This window comes from Sander vitreus, chromosome 6 (assembly GCF_031162955.1).
Source record: "Sander vitreus isolate 19-12246 chromosome 6, sanVit1, whole genome shotgun sequence".
Lineage (NCBI taxonomy): Eukaryota > Metazoa > Chordata > Actinopteri > Perciformes > Percidae > Sander > Sander vitreus.
Window position 1 is genome coordinate 29,231,592 of NC_135860.1, and position 17,500 is coordinate 29,249,091.

The following is a 17,500-nucleotide window of genomic DNA, read 5'->3' on the forward strand; positions in this document are numbered from 1 at the left end:
TCCGGTGTCTTGATATATATGTGACCTGGTATATCTGGGCCAAGCCTGGATGTTGGGTTTTCTGTTTGATTTTGTGAAATGTAGTTAGGCTTTCCTTTCTGTTCATTTTCTGAGATGTTTTGGGGTTTTGCAACGGGGACCAAGAGCCTTGATCATTCTCATCCCTCTCCGCTCTTCATACGGAGCTTGCATCTGTGCCTGTCGGCATGTTGGGATGCTGAGGCTATCAGCCATCACAGCCAAGCTCTTCATCCACTTTTCGTCAGCGCCTGAAGAGGAGTCTGCTGTCTGTGAGGACAACAACCATGTGGTTATGTCATTATCTTTTTTTTTTGGTGAATTATCTTCGTCAGAGTGTTCCTTACCTGTCCCCAAATGATTTGTAAATGAACTGAAGACTTTGTTTTTAGTGTCATCAGTGTCTTTGCTTTCTTGCCAGTGGTGCTGTTTCATTTTGCTCAGCAGATGGCAGCAGACACACATCACTGAACTGCGGCTCATGTTGTGCCTTGCGTCCTTTTCTCTGCTCCAGGGATGTTGTGCTTTGTGCCATTATAAGGTGAAGGTGTTCCACACGTCTTCAGCTGTACCGACACCCATGTGCTGTGTTCACCATCGTTTACATACATACCTTTATATACCTCTTTAGATCACACCTTGTATCTACATCTTATAACGACATTTACTCATGTCCAATCTGGAGGTACTTGTATGTTATACATGTACTCCACTATATTTCTCCATGAGCTTTAGGTATGAGTTATGGAACTTCAGACTTGATGGACAAATCATACTTCATACATACTTAATATGATGCATTGTCATAGATGATCCTACTGAACACTTTGTGTATAAAGTAATCACAGTAGTTCCACCTCAACCAGCTTGGTTTCTATGTATCAATAATAATATGTACATAATAATATAAATAAATACTATAACACTATGAATGGGCTCATTCTGGACTTTGAGAACTTTGAATATATTTAATAATTATTACTATATTTAGCTGATAATACTTATGTAATTTTACTGGTAACCCAAGACAATTAAAAAGCACCTAGACTGGCATTGCCAGCCCGCTTATCTATTCTGGGACAGGGGGGACACTCTGGCTTGTTTGCATTTCATTAAACGAATCAAAACCGTCATGGACGGTGCTAAGCCCCGGTGCAGCGGTGGTGCCCCGGCTAAATAGATAGTGGAGATAACAGAGGGACATCCCGATGTCAGGCTCTAACCCAACCGGCAGCTGCAGGTGGCCGCCCACCAAGAGCCTGGTTCTGTCCGAGGTTTCTGCCTGTTGAAAGGAAGTTGTTCGTCTCCAATATTGCACCAAAAGCTTGCTCCTGGGGGAAATTGTTCGGTCTCTGCAAATGGTAGAGTGTGGTCTAGACCTACTCTATCTGTAAAGTGTCCTGAGATAACTCTTGTTGTGATCTGACACTATGAATAACATTGAATTGAATCCCAGCACTGTACATCTGGTGAGACAGACTAAGAAGCAATCCAGGAGACACCCGATTTGATAAGAGATCTTTATTTAAAACAAATACAGAGCTTGTTCAGTCCCATACCCGCCCCCCCTCCCCACCCCCACCCCCCTGAGACTACTGTCTACAGTCAAGTGTTGCATAGCATTGTTGACTATATGGTCAGATGGAGGACAAGGTGTCCAGTGTGTTGAATATGACTTCCAAAGACTGAGAATAGAGTAAAATGGTTTTAGAGCCGAGATGCTGAAGATCAAAATACTACTGATTATTATGTTGTTTTAGCTACTTTACATACTTAGATGCACAAAAAAATAAGTACGCGAATAATCCACTTTGGGGTGGTACGCCGGTAAGAACCCTCCTAATGTAATCCAGTGGACAGCTAGACTAGTTCACAGCACGCTGCTACAAACAGATCTACAAAGTGCACTATGGTGCTCATCAGTTCAAATGGCAGACACTCAACAGGCGGTCCCATACATGTCAACCATTAGCTGTGCTGCAGCTTTAGAGAAATATTATTGGATGTCTGATCTTCGAGGCGATGGAGTTTGGTTTGACACATCTTGTCAGAGGTAGAGCGGCTCATTAGTCGCAGGAGCCTGAGGATTGCAGGTTTGTCAAGTTAAAAACGTCAAACTTGAAAAGCAAAGATTACATTTTCATTTAAACATGAATGAACATGAAGTCCTTTAATCCCTCATGTATGGGCACAGAGTTCAAAGTCAAGAGGGAAACCTGACAGCTAAAGCTACAGCTAATACAGCAGAGCTACCTTTGTAAGACGGCACTCCATTTTTTCATTTAGCAGTAACACTACAAGGCCCTTTGCATGGGCTAGCTTGTCTTATATCTTTATTTGAACCATGTTTGAGTTAGCTCTCCCAAATCCAAATAATACATTTGAATAAAATAATGGGAGTGTCATGTCAGAAGCTTTTTTTTCTATTCTGTAAGCAGCACAAATAAACTCAAGCAGCACAAACTAAACTCTATTCCCCTCTGTTGTATTTGTGTGCAGGTATATATATAAAAAAAACTGGACAAAGAAAACCAAAACTACCTGCATGGGGAGAGATACCACCAGAGGGATGTGAGTAACATGGGTGAACTGACCCATTAAAGCTAGATCCTTTTTTTAACTTCAGGATCACACTGCAGCGTAGTCAATGTTCCAGTTTCCAGCCGCTGTCTACAGTAACATAATGGTTGATTGGAGAGTTTTATATAAGATGTAAGAACAGTTGATCAATGTATGTACAATACCCCTAATGAGTATGACTTCAGATAAAACAGCATTTCTTCCTCATGTGAAGTTTACATGAGATCCATTACAGAGAAGATCAGAGCGCTGCAGCTTCAACTACCCTGACTACATTCTGCCCTGCTCGCTCTGGAGTCCACACACACACACACACACACACACACACACACACACACACACACACACACACACACACACACACACACACACACACACACACACACACACATTATGCTTTTACCCTATATTGTACGTTGATTTGTGCAAAACTGTTGTGATCAACACGGTTGTTTAGTACATTGTGCAAACAACTGAACGCTGAGAGGGGGCAGGAGCTGTTTACAGGGGTTAGTTTGGATCTACTGTTGGAAAAAAAGTCCCATTCTGTCTGAATAATGTAATCTCTAAAGTGGCTGAACCCGTGTTTGATCAGTCTCACCTCACTGCTGAACCAACGTGTTTCTGATTGGACAGGACTAGAAGTTTGTCCATCGTCCTCTGCTAGTCTTTGGTACCTCTCGTTCTGTTCTCTCTCCGTTCTCTCTCTCTCTCCTCATATCTTTGTCGGCCAGCCCTCCATCGCCCTACTTTTCGTCTGGGAGTGGACAGCTGCTTCCAAGCCTCCTGGTCAGTGAGCTTTCCACAGAGGGTTGTGGTACACCCAGCCTCCACCCTGCACACATGCACAAGCACACACACACACGCACACGCACACGCACACGCACGCACGCACACACACACACACACACACACACACACACACACACACACATGGTGGGGGTGGTGGGAAAAATGGAAATGTAAGGAGTATTCTTAAATGTATTTTTTCAAACAAATAAGAACACAAAACATGGAAAGGGTTAGCAAGGACACATTTTAGAAAAGCGTTGCTAACCAGTAGGCTACTTATTGTATATGTATGTGTACTTCAAATTAAATTGAATATGCTGGGTGGTTAGGTCAGCCGGAAAGTTACCCCAGTACCACTTTCTACGCGTACTTTGTCAGGTTTATCAGGTTTATTTGGAAAGCTGTACAAGACTCACGCAGCTTGACCTGATTGATCTTGTTTTGTGCGATTCTACAACACAGCTGACAAGTGCAAAGTTAGCACAACCCCCCCATATAATCACAATAGCCACATTTATGGGAAACATGCCAGGTTAGATCGAAAAAAATGTAATGTCCGCAACACTGCTTTAAACTCCCATATTTAATATAAATGCAACGTTTCGACCCTACTGGGTCTTCTTCAGGCAAAACACGCCAGGTTGAAATAAACTGACATTTTCCTTTTAGAGAGGGTGGTTGGCCTTGGTACCTATAAAAACACTAGCTGTACTCAATACTGAATTCCTAAAAAGGCAAATTATGACATTAACCTGCCAACTTCTGGTGACAAAGAACCTGTTTGTGGTTACTTCCGGTGACACTCAGACAGTGGGTGTGCTCCTGCTCACCTCTTTAATAAAGTATTTGGGTTTCCAGGGTGTTTTGGTTGCCGCTCTCTGTTTACCCTCGCTGCGCTGCCTCTCTTCCAGGCAGTGTTTGTGTTCTGTGGCCACGTCCATGTTTCCTGCCTTCAGCGATGCTGTTACATGCTGCCAAAGACGCCTGGACACAGGAAACACATAACTAGTCAAGCGTGAAGAGAGAAACAGCAGAGGACAGCTTCAGTTTTCTCCGAGCTGCCCTCAGCAAACTGATAATGCACCAGGCAGAGCTGCAAGATATGTCGGTTGGAAAAGAAGTGGACTACAAGGAAAACAAGTATCATTGGAAACTAATTAACATGTATTTAGAAAATATAGTTGATCATATTAATTACATTACATTACATCCATGCAATGGAAGTACATTCAACCATGGAAGATACCACCCAACATCATTTATATGTCACACAGTACATACAAAAAACAAAAGAAACAAAAAAAAGACAGCACGGTAGGCAAGTACCACGGACTTAAATCGGATTGGAGCAGCCACCGCGTAATTAGCAAGCTACACTTGATGCAATCAACTATTACATGGTTTTTTTCGAGGCAGAGCCAATATGAACACAGCTGGTCCACAACAAAAGTATTTCACAATATTAGCACGTCTGTAATAGGGCTGGTCCTCACCTCAAAACAGTATCATCTACCTCACAGTCAGTGCAACGGTTAACTAGCTCGCTAGAAAACAGCTTCAGTAATACCTAATCAATAAGAAACATATTTAAAAAAAATGTGTGTCACTATGAACATTAGGTATATATGAGTGTCTTTACTTATGTCACTATACAAACTGTCAGGACAGCGCTGCAGCGCTCTCCAAGGTGCTGAACCCGCTCCTCCCTTCTGCTGGGCCATTTATGTATATATATATATATACATATATATACATATACATATATATATATATATATATATATATATATATATATATATATATATATATATATACTACATATACTCTCAGCCAATAACTCCCTGTGTTCCTAACATATATATATGTTCAGCACCTTGGAGAGCGCCGCGGCACTGTCCTGACAATTTGTATAGCGACATAATAAAGACACTCATATATGCTTTATACCTTATATATATATATATATATATATATATATATATATATATATGTATACTGTATATTTATATATACTGTGTGTGTATATATATATATATATATATATATGTATACTGTATATTTATATATACTGTGTGTGTATATATATATATATATATATGTATATATATATACCCTCTGTCAGTATGTACTCTTTGCCAGGGAAATGCACAGACAGGGGCTCGAGTGGAAAAAAGTGGGAGGGGAAATAATTAAATAATTATTATTATTTATTTTTTTAGATTAAACAAAACGTTAAATATATATACACAACTCTGACATCCTTACTAATTTATTTTAATTTACTCACACTTACACATTTACTGACCCACAAAGAGACCATATTCACCCTTTCGCTAGGTTTGTCAGCAAAGGAATCTGTGCCACAGTGTTTTCTATGCTACTAGTTTCAAGTATATATTTAGAATAAGTGCCTGCACCAAGGAGAGGGACATAGTTTCACTAAGAATTAGTTCATTTTGCACATGGAAATTAATCATTTTAATTATTTTGGTGTTACTGGAATAAATATGATTCAAAATTAACAAATCTTCACAAACTTCATAAACTGAAAAAGGCTGTTGCTGCTATTTAGTTAATTTGGTGCTGAGACAGGGAGACAGAGGAAGAGAGAGAGAGCGAGAGAGAGAGAGAGAGAGAGAGAGAGACAGGGAGGAAGGGCGGGAGGGCATCAGAACTCAAAGTCTCATCTCCAACCTGATATTTATTTTTTTTTATTCAATATATATACTTGTTTCACAGGAATATATAGGTTATTTTCATTCATAAAAAAAACAGACATCCAGAAAAAGGGCACTTTCTTTGGAGGAAGAAAAGGGGCAGCCTTCGATATCTACTGTATGTGTGCACGTGTCTGCTGTTTGCTGAATCTCAGATCTACGTCGCTCTGAAGTGGATCAGTGTATTTCCTGGCAGAGCTACTGTGTTACTAAGAGGCTCAGTGAACTCATATCATTTGAACCTGTTCTATAAAACATCCAGACTTGTATATCTGCTATTTATTTACTATCTGAGGTTGGAAACTACATTTCCTGCCATCGTTTATATCTGGTCTATTACTTTTACATAATGGCTTTTATGACGTTAAAACATTTTCACTGTCTTAACATGTTGAGTCTTTGATGCTGGAGGAACAGCTGAATATATTAAAGGAAATAAAGTGGATGCACTGAAAGCAGTTGAGTTTATGATATGAGTTTAGTGTGAGTGAGTCTCCTTTTTTTTTCATTAAATTCTGTTTAGCTAAAAGACAATGTTAATAAACAGGAACACCAAGCCTCACCGTGACTCATACGGGCCCTGCTTCTCTAGAGGCTGGATCTTCTTCTTGATGATTGGCTGCTTGGCCGTATCAATCACCTTGCTTTCCCCGTTGCTGTAGGTGAACTCCAGCACCCCGTTCCACTCGCCCTGGGCCTTACACACGATGTTTCCTGTTTGGTTGTTTTGTACCTCTGCTGTTACTCTGGAACAAATCACCAAACACTTCTTCAGCAATGACAAACAAAACCATCTAGGGTTACACAACATCCCATTATTATGGGCCGCATTTGACATTTGTATAAATGTGCTGCAACACACAACGATCACACAGTACAGATATCTGCAAGACGCTGGCAGGTGTTTTGTCATTGTGAGCTACCCTGTTGGGGGCTCAAAGTCATTTCAGAAAATAAGTTCAATCTTATTATGTCAGCAAAGAGAACCGTAAGCCCTTGTAGCCTACAGTAAGTGCAAAACGGTGCAAAGTTTCTACATCAGAAATACGGTTTTCTTTCAAACAAATTGGCCAAAAATAACACGGATGGTTCCATACAACGCTCTTCGCAAGTAAAATTAATGATCAGTTCACTACTTTTATTGATTTTTGGGTGTTTTATTAAATGTTATAGCATTTGAAAAAAACAATTAATGGTTTCTAGACAGTATCCTTACTAAACGTTGACAGTCTGTGATTAGCCACAATTGTAACTATTTGTCAAAATAATTCATAATGTCAGCTTTTTTTTTTTTTTACTCATATTTACATGAGCTATAATTTCATATAAATGAGGTTTATTGACCATGAATTTAAAAACAAAAGAAGTGTAAGACTAGTGGTAATAAGTTGATGTTAGTGGTGAATCCGGTGGTAGTGAAAAAAAACGCAGAAAAAAACCATCTAAATAAGGGTTAACCCGGGAGGACAACAAGTTACATGGTCGACAGGAAGACAACACAAGGTTTAAAACAATAATCCACTCCTATAACATCATCAGAATCACAATGGACAGTTTTTCTTTTAAAAAGGATAAAAAATCGATGCAGCAGAAACAGGGATATCTATCCACCATTCCTCCTTTCAATACAGTGGAATCCCAGCGATCAAAATCTCTGGTATTGTTAGTTACTGTCGACCAGGTCTGCTTTGTTGATGCTGATACAAACATCTGCTTACCATTTAACATTAAACAACGTCTGCACCATCCAACTGACAGTTGGACCACATTCTGTCAACCTCTTTGTTATCCAATTGGATGAGTCAGAACATTTCTTCTTTACTGTTCTTCTTCCGTCCTTCCTAAAGTTCTCCCACTCAGCACTTTCTCTTCTATCATGCTTAACCTCCAGCATAACAGCTGTCACAACTATGTTTACCATGACAATATCAGCTCTGCTACTGACAGGAAGCCTCTGCACCCCCCATCTCCTTCACCAGCCAACCCCCTTCTCGGCTGATGACTGTGCATCATCCGTTACTGAATGTTTAATAAATAAAATCCAAGCACATTAATAAATACATTCACCAATTTGACAACATAAAGACATTGCAATATAAAAAAAATCATTCTGGAGTACTAATTACATCTGACTTTATGCAGATATGATCAGACACACAGGCTCTAGTTTCCTGCAGACACAAAGCCAGCAAGTTTTCCGTTTTTATACAATTTCCTTTGGGTTCCAATCTATGCCTGCATGTAATTTCCTGGCTCCAAACTAATATGTTTGAGCTGAGGTGGGAGGAGAGAGTGTGGGTTGGGTGCTCATTTTGGCACAACATTGTGTTTTTCAGTGCTGTTTTAGGAAAATAGAGCCAACACAGTAATATCGTCTCTCTCTGCTTACCTGTGCACTTTTCCTCCATAGAAGGGTTTGGTGTGGAAAGTGACAGTGGCAGAGTACCCACTCTTGGCACAGTTGATGGTGACCTTTCCCCCAAGTTCCACCCATGGCACGGTTAGGATGGAGCGGGCGTAGGCACAGGGCAGAGTAAACACGTACTCCTCATCATGCTCCAACAAATACAGCACACCTGGGAGATACAGCACGGAGGAAAACGTGAGGATGCTTATTGCAGGATTACTGTGGTAAGTATTTTTTTTGGAAAAACAGACAAAGATGTAAACAAAAAAATATACATTCACAGACCATGTGAATCTCAAAGTATAGCTGTTAAATAATTGTAGTGGAGTAAAATGTACAATATTACACTGAAATGTGGTGAAGTAGAAGTTACTTTCCACCATGTTCGTGACCTTGAAAGTCCTCGTCTGTGTGGTATTTCAACCCAGTCTCACGGCAGTTCGTGAAATGGTCACGTTATTTCATCTAATATTGATTCGTGTGCCCGGGCTTGCTCAGCCTGACCCAGCCCAGCCCAGCCCAGCCTGACCCAGCCCAGCCCAGCCCAGCCTGACCCAGCCCAGCCCAGTGCAATTCATGCACAGGTGGGAGGTTCATTGAAATGAGGCAAGGAAAGGCTACAAAGTAACCCCACACACTTCTGCAAACATCACACTGGTCAGGTATAACTCACAAATCAGCCAGTTCAATAGGGAGACACCAGATTACCAGGGCTCGACTGACATGACATCTATTTCTAGCCAAAGTAGCATTTATATCATTCATTTACCTTGGAACGTAGTAGGTTCCACCATCGTCCACACAACAACCAGACTTCTTGGAGAAGCTTCTGGCATTTTTGGATGGCGTTGTCCACCACTTTGGCCCAGACTAAAATAACCCATGGATGGATGGCCATTCAGTTTGATACAGACATTCATGGTGAACCCCTCTGACTATGGCGACCCCCACTGTAAGCTGGATACCTTGCTGAGTTCCTGTTACCAACATTGCATTCTGAGAAAGCCAATATCAATGTAGCTGAAACTACATTCTAACATTGCAATGTAGGATTTGATTTCAGCTTCGGCTCTGATTTAGTCTGCCTCCTGTCCCTGCTGAGCTCCCGTCCGCCCCCCCCCCAGCTGCTTATATAACAGACAGCTGTCCTGTGCCCTGTCGGCTGCCATGGGCCCAGCTCTACACATACACACATCTGTTTGCCCAAGATACACACATATGGAAATTCACTACTTTGTTCCTGTGTGTGTTGTTGTGTTGTTTTTTTCACCATATGCGTTTACTTGATTGTGTGCATGCATGCGTGTGTATGTGTGTGTGTGTGTGTGTGTGTGTGTGTGTGTGTGTGTGTGTGTGTGTGTGTGTGTGTGTGTGTGTGAGTATGTGAAACAAAGAGCCACATGCTCCTGTCACAGGGAGCTGACCCAGATGAATCCATGTGGATGTGTCATGAATAAAGTGTTTATTGTGGAAACTGGGTAGCTTAGTTTTCGCATCACAAAACATTCATGTTCATATCATAGCGTTGCCTTTGTGCCACCCGGGCTTTTATTTAACACGTGGCTGTTTCGGGGGGGTGGGGGGGTAACACGGGTGTGTGGCAGCTTAGAAATGTGTTCCAATCTTTTTCAGCCACGGAGGGAAAGTGAGTAGTGGGACATGCATTTCAAATCTGTCCATCACTCAGTAAAAAAGTTTTGTTTGTCACAGTAGCTCAGGGAGCCCCCCCTTCCCCCCCTTAATCTTCTGGTCACAGCAAGGTATGCAGACAGAGCTCCTAGCATGATTGACAGAAACACCAAGCCAGCCAAGAAATCTAGACGCAACCTAGTGGCAGCAAATGTAATTTGCAGCCATGGTCATCTAGCAACTCTCTGTTGGCTTGCGAGCTGGAAAAACCAAACTCTGGTCAGGCCAATCACATCGTGTATAGAGTCGGTGGGCGGGCTTAACATAATGACGGCAGAGTTGCGACGGTTCCGCGTGAATTCCCTGCTACTTGAAAACAAAGAAGATGGCTGCTGCTGCTGGTGAACAGCGGTCTTTGGAATCGGCTTTGGCCGCGACTCTGGAAGACTTGGAGTTAAGCTTTTCTTTGAGAAAAGAACAAAGAACGGCACTGAAGTCATTCTTAAAAAAGGAAGATGTCACCTTCTTCGTTGCTCTGGTTGGTTGTAGCGCTATCCTATTGCGTGCAGAGGGAATTTGAAAGACAACTGTTTATCCCGCCCCTCGGATTGAGCCCCGCCAATGGTGAGTTCACAGACCCAACATCTGGATGTGGGTCTGGCTTGTCAGGCTAAGAAACACCATCAATTTATCCGGACAGGTCGCTTTAAAAACAATCATACTCAACTGGACAATGACGTGAGACGTGTTGATTTTAATACTTCTTTGGTGCATGACAAGGATCTCTCAAGTAAAACAGTCAGCTCAGGTAGCTGTATCTCATGTACATCACTGGTCTTGGATGAATGACAAACACGGGCAAAATGTTCAACTTTATGACAGATTGACAGGTTGCCTTGGCTGCAGGGCACTGAAGAAAATGAGCCAGATGTCTGTCAGAACGACCAGAGCATGTAGCTGTGGCGGGGAGGGCTTTCTTAAGTGAGTGTTGTGACGACCCCTCCCAATCTGCCTGCCTGTCATGTTCTGCTCCTTTGTCTGCAGGTACTGGGAGTGGGCGGGGAGGTGGAGCTGGGAGGGTCGTCTGTACCTGGCCATCTGGGCGTGGCTTGCAGAAGGCATAAAAGACTGCCCTCCTGGGAGTCTCACTCTCTCTCAGCTGGTCCTACTGCATCCATCCACCATTTTGTTCTTTGTTTGGTTTGTTGCACCTTACAACACACATCACACCGTTCATTCACTTATCCACACATGGCAAACACGACTGATGTCTTCTACATTTACACACCCCACTATTGTATTTATGTCGAGTTAATTTGTGTTATTAGTCTATTTAGTTAAATAAACTACTTTTTGACTAATTTATCTGTGTGTGACCTCCCTTTTGTTGCCGGCCTTGAGCCAGACGGTAACAGTGTAAACTGCATTTCTTTTTAGATGCGTGTGGACAGGCCTGCACAGCTTGTCCTGGGACACTGCTATCTGCTGCCACTGTTTGGGCTGGTGTTGGTTGTTAAACAGCAGATTCTACTCATGTCAAATCTGGTTCAAACATTACATAATGCTGGGACTGGTCACATGTTAAATTAGCTGGTCATGGATCATTAATCAGTTTCGTGGAAATCACACTTTGTAACAAGGTCACTTAATGCAGCCACATACTGTCCAATAGCATCATGGGGTTCCTCTGGTTGTTCTCTGGAGGCATGAACATGTTCACTCTGGCTGGGAAACGGTTTTTCTAAAGCAGCAGAGGGGAAAGTATCAACCTGTATCTGACAATGAGATGATGGAGGATCCTTGTCCCTTGGCTCAGAGGAAATGGAGTAAAGTAGCTTTCTTACAAAAGCTCTTCTTCTTTATGTGATGTAGACAACATGGTGGCCAATGCATGCCTGCAGTCAGATTGAGTGTTCATACCACCAACAAGCTAGTCTTGATCAACGGAAGTACATTTCCAGGAAAAAGCCTGACACCCACATGCCGGATGTCAGGCTTTATTAGGTATTTGCACTGCTAAAAGACATATTTAGCATTAGGAAAATTTGTTTCGTCAGGAACATTCACATTCACATTCACGAACATTAGCTTATCAATGTTGTCAGATCTCGTGAGAGTTTGTTCCTGAGACAGAAACAGGTCGCGAACAAAGTTAATGTTCTCTCTGTAAATTGCCATTTTAGTGTCAGAATGTTCTGGAGATATGTGGCTCGTGAAGAATGGCTCCAATATTTACTTTGGTGACTACGGGGCGAAAGAATCGCTCATAATCTGTGTTCACGTTTACTTCTCCCGTTGGAATCAATCCACTCAGGACCTACCGCTAGTCTCCTAAAAGAGGCTTGGACGTGGACAAACCCTCGGGACACAGAGACAGGAAGTTACTCTGAGCTGGGGCGGCTCAGTTTTCTAAACCGTCTCTGACATTAACGCGAGAAGTCCGATGATGGATGTCCGTGTGGTTGTTTCACAGCAGCCTTGTGCATGTTGTGTAAGATGTAATCGAGGTAACCACAGCATATAAACATGCACAATGTCACTCTGTTTTGGGCTAACATGTTTCCAATTAGAGGCTGCAGATGGAACACACATATGAGTGCTGCTGGGATTTAATCAGCTGAAGGAGAAGGCTCTCTTACGGTCTACAAACAGCTGCGGATGTCAGATGGCCTTAACAATCACCCATGATCCATCTAACGACAGGCTGTGCACTGCGCAGTAAAATATCAACCAATGGAAAAACAGCTTTTTAAGGTCAGGAAAATATCAAAGTGAAACCATGTTCCTTGTGCAAGTCTTTGCTGTAAGAGCAATGCTGTGGAAAGCAAGCACCCACTGATTTTTAGAAGAGGCGACATGTTGTCTTACCTTCCCCGACCATGGACACTCCAACAGACATGCCCATGAACTTGCTCTTGGTCCAGACATGAGTGTTGACACACATCCTCTTCTCCTTGCACTCGCAGTAAAAGCCTGACACAGGTGGGTGGTGGGACACCTGCTCAGCCACAAACCGAACACGATAGCAGTCAGAGTTTCTTCTGCTGCTACCATCCGTCCCCCTCTGTGGAGACCCGGGAGTGGCTGTGGGGGCTGAGTTGGGACCAGGACAGTTGGTATTCCTGAGAGGTCGGACACGGTCCCGAGGCACGTACCAGGAACAGTGGAAGTGCTCACCCAGGATTGGGTTGTAGGGCTTCTTGGCCACAGCACCCTTGCGGCCCTCATGGAAGGCTGTCAGGTAGTACTCCACAAAGCGAACAATGCGCTCCTCTGGCGTGCAGCCGGAGGTGATGGAGAGGAACATGTCGGGATGAGCCATGAAGTTGGCGTACATCTCCAGTAGGGAGCGCTTCTCCAGGATGAAGGTAGGGAGCACCACCTGACAGAGGGGTAGACAGAGATGACAACATAAAGGACCTATGCCTGTATAATCTCCTGTATAGTTATTGTGCAGACTGATCTTTTTTCCAATGTGCTCGCACTGTTCTGCTGGATTCTCAAGCAATCACATCTCCTACAAATAACATTCATATGAAACTGTTTTCTCTTAGCTAAACATTTTTTTCAAGGTCAAAATTAAACGGAGTGCCAATTGACTATGTATGCTTTAGAGGGTCACGGAGGGCTGGAGCTGATCACCGCTGACATTGGGTGAAAGGTGGGGTTGTGAGGCTACCAATTATAAACTATAGATTATAAATAAAATGTGAGGCCACCCCAGCAATAGTGTTAGTTCTGGAGATACAAACAGGAGCCTGAGATATTGGTTTAGACAAAAAAAGATAAGAAAACATGAAAATAGAGGAGATGCGCGCGCGCGCGCGCACACACACACACACACACACACACACACACACACACACACACACACACCCCAGCTAAAGCTTGAGGAATCAATAAAGTTGCATCATGGTAACTCAGACAGAGAGCTGCTTGACAGCTTTGTGTGTGTGTGTGTGTGTGTGTGTGTGTGTGTGTGTGTGTGTGTGTGTGTGTGTGTGTGTTCAATCAATACAAGCACTGTCTTTTCTCATCTCTTGCCTGACAAACATCATTATCTAATTCGACTCCATCCGTCATAGTCCATCCTGAGGCTCTGACACCTGTAGGACCTCTGACAGCTTCAGCGGTAACTGAGCTCTGGCTTCATGTTATGGAGTGAATTGTACTTTCTAATATGCAGAGACCCTCTATCCTGTCATCTATGTCCATATGACACCTCGCAGTCAAATGTGCTGTTTGGTCCAGAGACACCAGATGGCCAAACCATCGATCCCTGTCCCAGTGCAGCACCACCAGTCAATACGGACATGGCAATGGATGATGGAGGAAGGGATAGATGGATAGATTAATGGATGGATGAGTGGTAGGATAGATGGTTGCCCCTGCCTCAATGAGTGGATGAATAATGTGGCTCTATCCACACAGTTGGATTACAAGGATGGCCCCGGCCCTTTCATAATCTGCCTTCACCCCCTCTTCACATGAGTTTTGTGGTCTCAGGTATTCCAGGTCAGACTCCCCTTCTGTTGCACATGGCCAGCACATTATCCCTGTGATGTAGAGCACCGGTCCATCAGTAATCAGATGGAGCTCACTGGTCTTTAGGAGTCACCACAATCACATGAGCAGAAGACATCTGTGTGTGTGTGTGTGTGTGTGTGTGTGTGTGTGTGTGTGTGTGTGTGTGTGTGTGTGTATATGAATATTCCACCTACTCTCCTCATTATATGGAGAGCTTCAAGACAAAATGCTCAGACACCCAGTCCCAATCATATTCAACTTTATAAAAAGTATAATAAACTCACTGTTGGGGAGCTACAACAGAACGTGTCACTGTATGATCAGTTAAAAATAAAGATAAAGGTAGAGAAAGTCACAAGCTATAAATACAACTGATGACAGAAAAAACAGTTTAAAACACTAAAGTGATTTACATAATGTTTGTTAAACTCACAGTAAAGTCACTAAACCGGTTCTAAATCCCTGTAGGAAGAGTATAGACCTGACAAAATAAAACAAGTGATCATCAGGTGTTTGTCAGCCACTGAGCTGATATAACATTTAAATGATGCTTTCTTATATTACACAAAGATGGACAGAAAAAGAGAAAGAGGTTCAAAAACACGGACTGTTTATCACTTCTCTAATTACTTTTTCCTTTTCCTTTCATTTTTAACAGCTTGTGCCATATGAATTTGCTTCTTGTGCTAGTTCCCTCTTCAGCAGAAGAGCGGTGATTGTAGTGAGGGTCGCTGACTCGCTCATTGACGTCTATGAGCGAGTCAGCGACCCTCACTAGTTCAGTTCACAGTTCACTAGTTCAGCGTGGATGCCTGCTGTCAGAAAACGTTTACACCTGAAGCCGATTGATGCATGAGGCAGAAGCAGAGTCTTACCCGTGTGAGGTCCATGCCCAGTTTGAGCTGGGACAGGAGGTGTAGCATGATGCTTCGCTGGTCATCCAGAACTCCCAGGTCCTCCTCCTCATGGTCCTCTGTGTCTGTGGTCTCTTCGCTGGCATCCAGGCTTTCTGGGCTGCTGGCTTGGCCCTGCTGCTGTCCCTGCTGCCAGAGACACAAAGAGCCATTAGTAAAGCTAATAAAAGAAAATATTATTCTCTTGTTTTGCCAGTGTGACATCTTTTTGTTTAGTCCTCCGGCCTGAAACAAGCAGAGGTGCAGCAGACATCAATGTCGAGTTTAACATGTTGGACTGCACATTTTACTGGAATATTATCTCCTTTGTGTTAGCGAGTACTCAGAGTACAGTCTCTAACTGGACATGGAGTAGCAGACCTACTGTGACACAGCGACATAAACAGGGGATGCACATATCAGCATGTTCCATTATCTATTTAGATTGCATGTGAAGTAAAACAAAGTCCAGCTCAACAAACAGTTACATCTTGTATTTTTGAAGCTGTACACTCGCTGTGTGGTCAAAAGCTATGTGGACACCCCTTCCACATAGCTTTTGGCCTGTGGCTGTTTGTCATGGTTTTGGCTCCGCCCCTTAGTTCCCATGAAGGGACATCTTAAAGCAACACTAAAGAACTTTTCCCGCTTCGGTCCCCCTACAGGTTGGAAGCGGAATTGTCCATTACATTACATTGTCCAGTTCATTCGAACTACAGATCCGCTACGCGATCTGGCAAACTTGCATAATGTAATGTAATGGTCAATTCCACTTCCAACCTGTAGGAGGACCAAAGCGGGAAAGGTTCTTTAGTGTTATTTTAATGCTACAGCAAAACAAACTGTGTGCTTCTGGCTTTGAGAAAACACAGCCAGGTCCATGAGGAGATGGTTTGGTGTGGAGGAACTTGACAGGACTTCACAGAGCGCTGACCTCAACCCCATCCAACACCTTAGTGATGACTCAATACGCCAACTGCGAGAAGCTGAATGGGACCACATTCCTGCAGCCACGTAACAAAATCCTTCCCAGGAGATAGGAGGCTAATATAACGGTATATATTTATGCTCATGGCTTTGGAATGTTTAGCAGTCACACATGGTTGGACTGTTCAGCTGTCCATATAGCTTTGACAGTAACCTGTCATGAAGCGGAGTTGTGGAAGACTGAAGGCCACAGTGTTATCACCTGATGTAGTGAAGTTCTTCTCCTGACCCCATTGTCCCTCCTCTTCTGTCTGTCCCTTTGCCCGTCCACTGTACTGTCCATACTCAGCAGGAGCATGAAATGAATCAGCCGACCAGAAGAACATGACCGACCAGCCTCTCTATCGCTGCCCCAACCGCTGTGAGTTAATCTGGTTGCAAAATATGGTTTTGGTGAAAACCTGCTGTAAGCTAAGAATCCTGAGTACATCCTGGATTTGGAAAGAAGAAAGACGTACTCGTATTGTTGCTAATGCATCCTGAAGAAGGAGCAGCCAGGTCCCACAGCAAAGAGGGGACTCCTTTCTCTGTCCTTTAACTTATTACGTAGTCTTGCATGTCCAGCGCTACCTCTGGAGGCTCTGGCTAGTGCACACAGCATTCTGGGATAGGAGAATAGCTTGCTCTGGTTTAGTGGCATTTCTTTAAACCAGTCACAATCGTCTTGGGCGGTGCAAAGCGCCGAACGGAGCAATGGTGCCTCTGCAGAATAGCCTCAGGAAGGAACTTGTTTTGGTGGAACATGTGAACGTAGAGAGGTGAGCTCTGAAGTTAAAATGGCTGTCGAAAGTGTGATGAGAATGTTATTAAAAAAAAAAAGATAACTATAATTTGATTGTCGGATAGTCGGCAATCCCGTAAATGTACTTTGCGTACTTTCCCGTACTTTAACATTTGTAAGGTGTGGAAGCAAAGAAATAGTCACACAGGCAGACAGCTTGGTTTATGTG

The 17,500-nt window shown here is 43.1% G+C and overlaps 1 protein-coding gene across 1 annotated transcript in view; it reads right to left on the bottom strand.

Moving 5' to 3' along the window:
- Positions 1 to 3,388: 3,388 nt before the first annotated feature.
- Positions 3,389 to 17,500, bottom strand: part of osbpl10b (oxysterol binding protein-like 10b) — a 52,610-nt gene continuing 38,498 nt past the window's right edge. The window contains exons 7-12 of the mRNA XM_078251963.1: positions 15,546 to 15,704; positions 13,012 to 13,525; positions 8,497 to 8,683; positions 6,671 to 6,853; positions 4,221 to 4,374; positions 3,389 to 3,433 (exon numbers count right to left, since the gene is read on the bottom strand). Of these exons, the coding sequence (XP_078108089.1) occupies positions 3,389 to 3,433; positions 4,221 to 4,374; positions 6,671 to 6,853; positions 8,497 to 8,683; positions 13,012 to 13,525; positions 15,546 to 15,704 (1,242 nt within the window). The remainder of the gene's footprint in view (positions 3,434 to 4,220; positions 4,375 to 6,670; positions 6,854 to 8,496; positions 8,684 to 13,011; positions 13,526 to 15,545; positions 15,705 to 17,500) is intronic.